Source organism: Nelumbo lutea, chromosome 7 (genome assembly GCF_056320005.1).
Source record: "Nelumbo lutea isolate HS-2025 chromosome 7, American lotus-T2T, whole genome shotgun sequence".
NCBI lineage: Eukaryota > Viridiplantae > Streptophyta > Magnoliopsida > Proteales > Nelumbonaceae > Nelumbo > Nelumbo lutea.
The window spans coordinates 12080974-12093677 of record NC_142690.1 but is presented as its reverse complement, the minus strand read 5'-3'; the positions used below and the strand labels follow the sequence as shown (position 1 = coordinate 12093677).

The 12704-nt window shown below is 37.5% G+C and overlaps 1 protein-coding gene across 4 annotated transcripts in view; it reads left to right on the top strand.

Annotated features, from left to right (window-relative positions):
- Positions 1–12704, top strand: part of LOC148845124 (uncharacterized) — a 53930-nt gene that overhangs the window by 18928 nt on the left and 22298 nt on the right. For 3 of the 4 annotated variants that reach the window (XM_088954954.1, XM_088954952.1, XM_088954953.1), the window contains exons 5-10: positions 2184–2589; positions 2700–2771; positions 2865–2927; positions 4205–4417; positions 8388–8993; positions 9116–9871. In XM_088954954.1, coding sequence (XP_088811080.1) covers positions 2184–2589; positions 2700–2771; positions 2865–2927; positions 4205–4417; positions 8388–8993; positions 9116–9871 — 2116 coding nt within the window. Of the gene's footprint in view, positions 1–2183; positions 2590–2699; positions 2772–2864; positions 2928–4204; positions 4418–8387; positions 8994–9115; positions 9872–12704 lie in introns of those variants that run through there. The other variant, XM_088954955.1, reaches the window with a different exon arrangement.

Genomic DNA, 12704 nt, shown 5'->3' with positions numbered 1-12704 from the left:
GAAGATCATTAGCTGAAATATTAGGGGTCTAGGAAGTGCTACAAAAAGAAGGCTGATTAGGGAGTTGTTGAAGAAAGAAAGCCAGATATAGTTATGATTCGGGAATATAAGGTGCAAGAGGTTGATAGGAAGTGGATTAGGAGCTTTTGGGGAGAAAGAAGTGTGCAGTGGAGTTTTGCACCAGCATGGGGTGCATCAGGAGGAATAATAACAGCCTGGAAGGAAGACCTGTTCACTTGTTGTGAAGAGCTCGTGGCCTAGTGGGAGGATTTTCTGTCTTGGTAAAGCTGAAAAACAATCAGGATGGGTTTGAGTGGGAAGAATTAGCAGACATTAGAGGTTTGTGGGATGGCCCATGGTGCTTGGGAGGTGATTTTAATGTTCTCAGATTTATGGGAGAATCAAGTGGAGGAAGACAGAGGGTCACTTAAAGTATGAGGAAATTTAACAATTTTATTGAGACTTTTGAGTTGAGAGTTCCCACAGGTCAATCTTGTTTTACTTGGTGCATTCTGCAGGCTAATCCTATTTTCTCCAGACTGGATAGGTTCTTAATGTCTCCTGATTGGGAAGAACATTGGGTGGGCTTTAGGGGGAAGTTTCTACCCAGAATCACATCAGACCATTGGCCAATCTGCTTGTTTCAAAGGTCTGGTGAGGGGGGACCTATTCCTTTCAGGTTTGAGAATATGTGGCTTACCCACCCAGGATTCAAGAAAAATGCTAAGGAATGGTGAGATTCCCAAAGCTTGCAACCTATTCCCAAAGCTTGTACAAGGAGGGATTGCGTTTCTGATCAGATATTGGACTGGCTGTCTATGTTTTCATGGGGATTTTTTTTGGGGGTTTTCTTTGGTCTTCGCTCAAAGTTGGTTGGGTGAATCCTAATGTTTGTAAGTTGTGTGGTTGTCGGGTTTTATTATGGGGTTATTGAGGTCTGGTTGATGATATAGACGATTGTTGGCTGCCATGCAAAATAAGAAATCAATGTAGGATTTAGTTTGTTTTTTCTTGTTACTTGCAAAACTCATCACATAGGAGATGTCTAGGCTGGCTGGAACCTTGACATCTAGTCATCTAGGCACTCCCTTCACATGGCTTCAAGTTGGTGCCTTAAACTATGCTAATCTATGGAGTCCACATATTTGTTCTTCACTTCTTTGCAGATAGAAGTTGTACCAAGCTATGCTTGTCATAATTCCTCCTCTTCATCATCTAAGCCTTATCCCAACTTTATGGGGTTAGTACCTGAATCCTGTTTTGTCATTCCATTCTGTGTTTTGCCATATCCATTCCTACTTTGACAGTTTGACCCATGTCTTTTTTGGTCTGCCTCTAGCCCTTCTAGCCTTCAACTTGCAAGTTGCAACAAATTACTTCTTATAGGTGTTGTGGATGGTCTTCCTTGCACATGACTTAATCTTGTTAGTCTACTTTCTCTCATTTTATCACCTAGTGGAGCTACTCCTAGGTTCCTTTGAATTACCTCATTTCGGACCCTTTTCTAGTTTTTCCTCTCATCCATCTCAGTATACATTTCTGCCATACTCATTTTATGGACATTTGAGTGCCCCAACACTCTGTTCCTTACAGCTGAGTTGGCCTTACAACTGTTTTACAGAAATTTCCTTTTAACAAGTGCTATTCACCTATCACATAAGACTTTGGATGCATCCTTCCATTTTGCCCATCCTGCTCTAATTCTATAGGCAACATCCTCTAATCTCTCCCTCATATTGATATTGAACCAAGGTACTGGAAAAGATCATATTGAGTTATTTCTATCCTTGTCATTTCTTACCCAGTCCTTGTTTTTGTTATTTCAATGAGCTCTAATTGTTGTATATTGTCAGTTGCCTTGAGAACTTTTACTTGCTATTTGGAGACAAACTGTCTGACATTTCCAATGTATCATAAAATGCAAGCTTATTTGCTGGTTTCACCATTTTTTATTTATAGAAGATAATCTATTTTAGCTATATCATGATGATTCTATGGTCATACATATGTTGTCCTCTTTTGTGATATAACATGTGTAGTCATTTATTTTGCATTTGGATCTGAAAATAAAAACTATATTGCATAACATTTCATTGTCTTGAATGATTACCTTTTTTCTTGATCAGTTTCTCTTCGATTATTATCTTCATTATCTATAATTGATACATGTAACATATGTACAGAACGGATGGAATAACACAGAGTCAACTTGCCAAGGAATTTGGTTTAAAAGGAAACAAGATCTTTTATATAGTAAGGAGCCTTGAATGCCGGGGTTTGATTGTCAGACAGTCAACAATTGTGAGAACAAAAGAACATGCTACTGATGGTGAAGGAGATTGTGTGTTAAAAAATACCTCTGTTGTGAATACGAATTTGATCCATCTATATCGTTATGCAAAGCATTTGAGTTCTCACGAAAGACTGGAAATCACCAAAGAAGATGCAGTGGAGGGTCTTGGGAGTGCAAATGGAAGTATCACTGGTGTTGATGTTGCTGGAGAAAATGTAAGAGAAGATGTGCTCATAAAGGACTATTTACCTGCATTAAAAGCTGTTTGTGACAAACTTGAAGAAGCTGATGGCAAGGTCAATGACACCTGAAGCACTTTTCCTTGCAAAGTCTTTGTATTCTGTGATATATGCTGATTTTTATTTTTCTTTCTTTTTTCCTTTGTGAATGCTATTCTTTGTCAAAGGTCCTTGTCGTCTCAGATATTAAACAAGCTCTTGGTTATCGGAAGACTCCGGGGCATCGCGCTTGGAGGCATGTAAGTTAATATTATCATCTACCTTTGCCCCAATTTTGGTTTGAGCAATTTCTGCCTCCTCATTGTATCTTTTTCTGTCTCATGTGTCAATAGATTTGTAACAGATTGAAAGATGCTCACCTTGTGGAAGAATTCCGTGCAGAGGTCAACAAGAAGGTGCTTTCTTCATTTTTATATTTGGGAAGAAGCTTTCTTTTGCAACTGTGAAATGTTGCTTGTACACTTCCGATTCATTTTTTAAATCATATTTAGTATGAGTTAACTACTACCATTGATTTTGAAATGGTTTCTGGTCCAATTTGATAGGGTCTGGTCAGTTGTTGGTCCAATTGGAGTTGAGTAAGGTAATTGATAGAGATCTGAGATAGTGAAGGTGATGGGTGTATTCTATATATGAGTAGAGCCAGCCAAAAGAATTGTATATTGAGGAAAGAGAAAGGAAGACATGAGAGATGGTAAAACAGAGTAATAAGAAGGATTTTTGTGTAAGGTTGAGTTAGTTGGTTGCAACAGTTGAGTAGGGGAGAGGGGGTAGAAAGAGCTATAGAAGACAGTGATGAATGAGGAGGAGTCACAACAGTACTAGACATGCTTGATGTCTGTTTTGAGCACATCTGTGGTGGTGGTAGGTGGTAGGTGGATATGAGTAGCAGAATGAGAGAAACTTGGTTGTCTAACTTTTGTTATAACATTTCTTATTATCGGTATGGAGTCACGATCATTGGTATATACAATTTTGTCTTTGATTTTGCTTCTGGGAGTGGTTATGGTGGGTATTGCTTGCTGATGGTGGGGAGTTTGAGAAACATGGCACTAATGTCAGCCTTTGTGAGTGGTTATGTATTACCTATTTTTGTACCTTTTCTTTTCCTTCAATGGTGGGGAGTTTGGAAATGACAAATTCTTGCTATGATGCCTGGATACCTGTACCTGCCTAGCATACTGGTGTCAAACACGATGTATACCCAAAATATGACAATAGATACTGTATGGACACTTATAAATATACTCTATGGCATTAACTTACTCTTGTAAAAGGTTGTGAAGTAGTATTGTTTTATAAATCATACTACAAAGTTTTAGCAATTTCTATGGTACTGTACCTGAAACAAACTAACCAATCAATACCGATTGATTGGTTGTCAGTTAGGTACCACACCTTTTTCGATACCATATATATCTTTCAAGATGGAAGGAGCATTTCAAGTGGCATACTTTGTATGCACCCTTGGTAAGGACAAGTTTTGCAAATATCCTGTTACTTTATAACCACCAAGACAATGCAAAAGGAATCAAATTCATCAAAATTATACCCTTGACTTTGAAGAGCATAAGATCATAATATTTGTTTCTTGTAAGGGGTCATATGTATGTGTTTGTTTGTGAGCACAAAATGTTAAGTTCATAGTATGATAGTTGGGCACTTTTGGCAGGTTGTTACCTGTTTGCGTTTACTAAAAAGGTTTGATCCAAAGCACTTTGAAACAAAAGCTCTTGGATGTGGATATGATGATCATGACACAGATCAGATGGTAAAACATGGGAAGAGGGGCCAAGTTACTGACCAACTTGTAGAGCTTCCACTTGAGCATCAAATACATGATATGATTGATGCTTCTGGCTCAAAAGGACTGACTGTTACTGAGGTGTGTATGTATGTTTCTTGGTTGTTAGTTTGTAGCTTTTTATTGTTATTTTTTTTACTAATTTTTAATATCTGACCTCCATAAATCATTTTTCCTTCTATTTAATTTTCTTTTGATGAGTAACAAGAAACAATTTTATTTGATTAGAAACACTAATCATTTTTTTTAACTAGAAACAAAAATGTACAAAAGACAGGCATCCCTGAGATTGAGATAACCTTTTTTGATAAATAACTTCTTTTATTAGATGAGAAAGATGATCGAGTACAAACAACCCTTGAAGAGGTGCAAGCTGTGACCTCTCCTAACATAGAAGAAAAAACAAATTCAAACTACAGTTGTACCCAAAACAGAAGTTCCCTAGCTGCTCCATGCTTGGCTAGACAATCAGCCAAAGCATTTGCTAACCTCCCTGCCCATTGTATTCTTATGCACATATATCCTTGTCAGCAACTTGAACTTCTTTACTTCATTCTTGAAGCACCAAACTACTGACTCTGGGTTTTGCAGCCAGCTGAGTTGCAAACCGTACACCTTGCAGGGCAGCTAATAGTTCTGCTCCTGTAGAGTCTCCCACTCCTAGAGGACCTGAAAAGAAGAATACCACAAAACTGGTCCCTTCTATCCACCCTTTGTTTTTCCGACCTGTCTGCCAACCCATTTTCTGATCTATAGACCCAGTTCAAGATATTTTAAGCTCTTAGTTTCCTTCACACAATTTCTGTACTGCCAAGAGCTCCTTCTTTCATTTGGATACCACCACTTTGGGATCTCCCAAAATTAGGGCATTTGTATACTTCATTCTTTTTTTCAGCCTTAGCCCTTTTAATACTGCTAATACATCTGCACTTTTTGAACTACCATGATCTACTGGTCCAAATAATTACATGAAGTTGTCTCCATTACAATTTCCAAAAGCCCCTCCTATACTTGATGGCATTAAGATGCCATCCTCTAATAATGTCATCTTTGAAGTTAAATAACCTCACTGTTTTAAGCCAGCGTACAATTTCCATCGTGATGTTATTGTAATCTTATGTGTTTTGGAGACGAGATAGAAAGAATACAAAAAGAAAAAATATAGAAGAACGAATGAGGAAGATTAAGATTTAAGAGAACCTTAGTGGGCCTAGTGGTGCCCAGTATATATATGTTAGTGCGACTTAAAAAAGAGAGAAAATATTATGGTATTGGCACTCTTTTTAAAAGACATCAGCAAGTTGCTCCTGAGAGTTAACAAATCAAGTACAAATTTCACTCTTTTCAAGTTTCTTTCTAATAAAATGCTTATCAACTTCAATGTGTTCAATTCTGCCATACAGAACTCAATTGGGAGGTATGTTAATAACAGCCCTATTGTTACACTGAAGTGAAGTGGGATGATCCACAATGAATTCTAACGCTCAATATGTTTTTAATCTACAAAATCTCAGCTAATCCATGAGCCATAGCTTAGTACTTTGCCTTCGCATTGGATCTAGCAACTACAGCTTGTTTCTTACTTCTCGAAGTTATTAAGTTACCATCCACGAAAGTATAATGGCTAGTAGTGGACCTCCTGTCATTAATTGACCCAACCTAATTGACATCAGTATACATCTCCACCTTTAAGCAGTTATCTTTTGAAAAAAGGTTTAAAGAAGAGAACAAATCACTCTATTTTGAGTGATAATGGACTGGGTTCTATTTTGAGAATGGCCTTTTTTTTGAGATCCTTCTGGTTTGTTTTTGTACAGCTTCTCATTGTACAAAGGACCTTTTGATTAATACAGTTACACTTTACCTTTTTCTCAAAAAAAAAAAACCACTCTTATCATGCGGAAAAAGGATAATGGACTGGGTTCATATACTTCCAGAATTTGAAGGGGCATCAAAGGAAGATTTTGGTGCTGGTTTTTGTACTCATCTTGAATTGGACAAAAGCATGTTATTCTGTTTCTTTGTTTTCCTTATTTGATGTTTTGAGTTATATTAGAATTTTTCTATGGTGATTTCTCATCACCCTAGCTGATGTACTCTTTTTTAATAAATCTTTCTTTTTTATTTATTACCAAAAGATATTTAGTAAATAACACACCACTTACAAAGTGCTTCTTCAAGTACCAAAGGATTTTCTCTATTGCTTGAAAGTGAGATGTTTTGGGAGTATGCATTTTATAAGAACTCCCATTGCATGGGCAATATATGGCCATGTCTAAGGTTTAAAATTTTGGTGGTGGTCGTCCAAATATAAGAAACATGTCAGAAATGTCAAAAGTGTCATGGAAATATTGTAAAAATTATAGACATGGTGAAAACATTGTAAAATATGCAAATGATAGATAGATATTTTATGAAATGATAAAAGAAGCATAGGTACAATTTTTAAATTAGCATCTTGTTCCAAATCATTGAACAAAGCTAAGGAACTAAGATTATAGACAAAAGAATACTTTCTGAAGATGCCCTGTAAACCTTGAGATTCAATGCTTCACGATACAATGAGAGTTAAAGAAAAATTTAAACTCAAAATAAGTAAATGGTTGTAATATATCAACCGAATAATCTCATACACAAACAAAAACTAATATTTAACTAAATGTTTGAGATGAATTTTGAGCTAGCTTAGAGTGGTACTCATGTATGTTAGGTAGGCAATAACATTGTTATTTCACATATCTACAATATTGTCAGCAACTTATCTTATAATCCTATCTTTTGTACTCCACATAGTGAGGGAGGGAGTTGGGGCAACGGTTGGGTTTCTCCATTGCAACTTGGATGACCAGGGTTCAAATCTCGGAAATAGCCTCTCTGTATGTGCAGGAGGGTAAGACTACGTACATCTGTCCCTCCCCAGATCCTGCATTGATAGGAGCCTTGAGCGTTGGCCTGCCCTTTTTTCTTGTACTCCTAGTGCTGCTAGTCTTTTTTTGGTAAGTAAAAATAAAATTCATTAAAAGGAAAACATGATACAAACTATGTGAGTGATAAGATATTACCAAACACCAGCAACAAAAACATAAACTACGTACTTTCAAACATCCAAATTACAGATTTGAAATCCACCCCCTCACATAAGCTTTTGCCAGTCATCTTACCCGACCTGAGAAAACTCGGGGAAAAAAACACAACCAAACTGCAACATAAAAACCAATAGTTACCATCAGCTTGTCCCACTTCCAATCCTTGACTTCAAGGTCTCTCTTCCTTTCCATCCAGATTAAAATGAACATGAAACGTATCCTTGAAGGCAAAATAGTTGAACCCACACCCCCATATCCTGAAACTTCTACTAAAGCTCTTAACCTTCTTCCCCTCATCTGCAGACACTACAACAACCTCCCATTACTCTTCATCCGCATGATCTTCTCTCCCTTCACCTTACTCCCAAACCTCACCCTTCCCCTCTTCCACGTACTCTTTTCCAGCTTTGTTCTCTTCACCTTCCATATACACTATCAAAACCGCAATTTTGTCCTGATTCCTCTTAACAAATAATATATGATAAGTCTACCATTGTCTGAACTGCACTTGATGTACCATCTTATTATAAATGCTAAACCTAACCTTGGGAGATTGCTTCAGTCTATACAAAGATTTTTCAAGTGGCACACATTTTACTCACTACTCTTGACATGGAAGCCAGGAGGTAGGGTCATATATACTTCTTGAGATTGTAATTTTTGGTGAAAGAACCTTTTTTCATTCTAGTAGCTAGCACCATTTTCAGGACTTTGTAAAATCCGTGCAGTAAATATATAATTACTATTAACATGGGAGCTTTTGAAGTCTTTTTTTTTTTCATTGGTAGAGGTGTAGATTTGAATATTAGATAAGTGGATGTTATGTTATTAGTAGAGAGGTGCCATTCTGAACTTTATTTTTCCCCCTTTCCTCCATGTCTCTGAATTTCTTCCCCATGTTTTTATGCATTGTTATGAGCTCAAACTATTAATTTTCTACGTGTTATGGAAAATATGGTAATCAGGTTTGTAAGCGGCTTGGACTTAACAATAAGAGGAATTATACTCGGCTTCTTAATATGTTTTCAAGGTTTGGGATGCAATTGCAAGCAGAAAGTCATAACAGGGGTATGGCCTATCGGGTGTGGACAGCTCAAAACTTCAATCGTGGTGCATCGATTGCTTTTCCTAGTAGACATGAAGATACCCGTGATGGAAGTGAGCTTTCCTCACAAAGTGTGGGTGATCTGGTTCTCCATGAAAAATCAGCTCCGTCCATTGTGCACTTGGATTCTTCAGCTTCTGTAAATGAATCTTCAACTCCTGGAACAGTGAAAGAGGGAGGAATGAACTCAGAAACTTGTCTTGTCCTGTCTGGTGATGCTACAAGTAATCAGATGGTTGTTTATGGAAGCCAGCCAAAAGATTTGCCTCTTGAGATTGATTGTACAGTTCCTGATGCTGAACTTGATTTAGTGAATAAAGTAACTAAGTCAAATATTGTTCCACCAGGAACATCATCCCTGATTTTGTCAAAGCCCACAAAGCTCCAATCTTGTCAAAGGTATCCGTGTCTTACTTTGGCTGCAATTAACACCCAAAGGGAGCGGAGGATACTTGAGCGGCTACAGGTCTTTCCACCCTCTTTCACTGTTTTCTGTTCTGTGTTGGTTCTAATTGTCATTTCTTTTATGTGCTATACTGTCTGATTTTGTCAATTGGATCTTGGTGTGCATTTGTTGGTTCTGTACAGGAGGAGAAATTTGTTCTAGCAGCTGAGCTCCATAGGTGGCTTGAGAGTCTTGAAAAGGAAAAGCCCACAACAATGGCTAGAAAGACTTTAAACCGCACATTAAACAAGCTTCAGCAAGAAGGACTGTGTAAATGTGTTCACATTAGTGTTCCTGTTGTCACTAATTGTGGCCGTAGCCGCACTACTGAGGTTGTTTTGCACCCGTCTGTTCAAAGTTTACCACCTGAACTGTTAAGCCAGATTCATGAGAAGATGAGATCTTTTGACATTCAAAGCCGTGGCCAAGGTTTAGCTCGACTAAAAAAAGATGAATCAGTTCCTGTGCTGAATGGTGTCCAAAGAACTCAGAACCATGTAGTTTCAGATGTCCAAGCTGCTAGATCAGAAGCTATGCGTGCTAATGGATTTGTTTTGGCAAAAATGGTTCGTGCAAAGCTGCTGCATAACTTTTTGTGGTGTTACCTCAGTAGTTCTTCTGACTGGGGTGATGCTTTATCTTCTGGGAAACATGGATATGACCTGAAGAACCCTCACAGCACTTGCAAATTGTTCTCAATGAATGCAGCAATAAAAGCAATGCCTCTTGAGCTGTTTCTACAAGTTGTAGGGTCCACACTGAAATTTGAGAACTTAATGGATAGTTGCAAGCGTGGTTTGCGTCTCTCTGACCTTCCAGTGCAGGAGTACAGGTGTCTGATGAGTACCCTAGCAACTGGACGACTCTCATGCACAGTTGATATTTTACGCCGGTTGAAGGTATAATCACCATATCATCAGCACCACTTTCTGCATTATCCATATAATTTCACATCCTGAAGATAACCTGTTAAAACATCTTAGGATTTTTTTTTGATGAATAACAAGTATTTCATTACTTAGATGTAAATGATCTAAAAGAAGTGGATGGCAATGAAACCTCCAACTATAGTTTGAACATTATATAGTGATAATAATTTCTTTTCTTTGAATTGGTAACATGAATTGTAACAACAAGAATTGTAACAAAATTATATCATTGTTTCACAACCTTATCATTGTTTTTTTGATAGGCAACAGAAAATATTTCATTATATAGATAATAATATACAGAAAGTGATACAACCGGGGAATGAGTACCCCTTAGATCATGTGTAACAGTTAAGTCCTATACAATCATTCCCTGCCCATCTCTTACCTGCAGGATCAGATTAACATGTTCTCCTTTGTTAGAATCAACAATACAAGGGTAGTTTCTTCATTTGTCTATTTAATTAAGGTTGAGTTGTCTATTTTGTCTGGGTTTAAGTTGTGTGTCCCATACTTAATGAGGGACAAATTTGTCTTTTGTAATCTAATACAAAGAGAAGTGGGTCGGTTGAGAGGGATTGACTTTTCCCCTTCTCAGACCGAACCATTTCTTCTTCTTCTTTCCTTCATACTTATCTCAGACCTAGGACTGAACTAGTGTTAATCGAATCATTTGTGGTGTTGGTGATGTTGATCTCACTCCTTTATCTTTATCCTCTGTCTTATGTGTCCCCAAATTTCACGTTAACCTCATGTTTGTTAGTAGATAAATCAATTCACTTACTTGTTCTACAACCTTTTATCCCTCTTCTTGTGTGTTTCAAGATCTCAAGACGAGGATGAAGATTGGCGGAGGGCATGAGGCAGGTGGATTGTATTACCTTGATGGTGGTGGTCCAAAAGTAACTCTTCAAGCCTCTCTTACTCCTCTCCAGTGGCATTGCAAACTTGGTCATCCCTTGCACAAGGTCATGAAGTTATTGGTTCTGTCTTTAAGTCATTTTTCATCGTTGGGTTGTGAGTCGTGTTAGCTTGGGATACCATATAGTCTCTTTTAGTCCTAGAGTTGATAGTCATGTTTTGAGTCTGTTTTCTTTAGTTCATTTAGATGTTTGGGGTCCAAATAAGGTAGTGTCGTATAATGGCTACAAGTACTTTGTAATTTTTGTTGATGATTATTCAAGGATAACATGACTTTATCTTATGAAAGACAAAAGTAGATTGTTTTCTATTTTCCAAAAGTTTCATGCTGAAATTTATACCCAATTTGGTGTTCATGTTAAAATTCTTTGCTCAGACAATGCAAAAGAATACACCTCAACACCATTGTAGCAATTCTTAGAGCACCAAGGGGTAATAAACCAAACTTCTTGTTCTTATACCCCACAATAGAATGGTGTGGTTGAACGGAAGAACCAACACTTACTTGAAACTGCTCAATCTATTATGTTTGATATGAATGTTCCAAAGCGTTTTTGGAGTGATGCTATACTTACATCATGTTTTCTCATCAATTGGATGCCCATGTCTATCCTTGGAAGTTAGTCCCCTTTCTCAGTCTTGTTTCTTACTCTTTCTCTGTTCCCTCTTACTCCCAAAGTCTTTGGTTGTGTTTGTTTTGTTCAGAATTTAGGGCCTGGATTGGACAAGTTAAATGCATGTGGTACAAAATGCATATTTCTTGGCTACTCTAGAATCTAGAAAGGGTATAATTGTTACAACCCTAGCTCTCATCGGTCCTTTGTTTGTTCTGATTTCACTTTCTTTGAGTCTTTTCCATTCTTTTTTAATTTTGGTGTTCCTCTTGCTCTTATATTTCCTCTTCCAATTCTAGTTTATGACTTCCTTCCTACAGTTCCTGTTGTGTCTCAATCGTTTTCTCCAATGTAGGTTAATATTGAAAGGCCACCAATTACACAAGTGTATATTCACAGAAGAGCACCAACCCCTCCTCCAGTTTAGCCCTCGTCATCAGATCCTATAGTTGTACCTCCTCCCTCTAATCTTGATCTTCCTATTGCATTGCGGAAAGGTAAATGTAGTTGCTCATCTCATCCTATTTCCCATTATGTATGTTGCTCACCCTTTTGCTTCCCATTTCAACAGTTTATATCTTTGTTATCATATGTTTCCATTCCTAAGAATGTTTAAGAAGCCATTAACTCTCATGGGTTGTTGCAAGCAATGGAAGAGGAATTGTTTGCACTGGCATACAATCAACGTGGGAGCTTACTCCTCTCCCTCCTGGTAAGCATGTTTTGGATGTAAGTGGGTATACACAGTAAAGTATCTTTTTAGGTGGTAGTATGGAACGATTGAAAGCCAGGTTAGTGGCCAAAGGCTATTCTCAGTTGTATAGTGTTGACTATACAAAGACATTTTCTCCTGTGGCTACGATTTGGTTCAATTCGTGTGTTGATGTCTTTAGCAATAAGGTATGATTGGCCCCTCTTTCAACTTGATATAAAAAATGCCTTCTTACATGGTGATCTTGTTGAGGAGGTATATATGGAGCAATTGCCAAGGTTTGTTGCTCAGGAGGATGGTAAAGTTTGCAGACTTAACATGGGTTGAAGAACTTTCTACATGATCACTTCCAAACAAAAGATTTGGGTAAAGTGAAATATTTTTTGGGAATAGAAGTTGCAAGGTCAAGACATGGTATTAACTTGTGCCAAAGAAAGTGTGTCATTGATTTATTTGAAGAAATAGGATTGTTGGATGCCAAACTAGTTGAAACACCCATGGAACTAAATGTTAAGTTGAGTATTTATGCATATGAAGAGTTTGATAATCCTGAAAG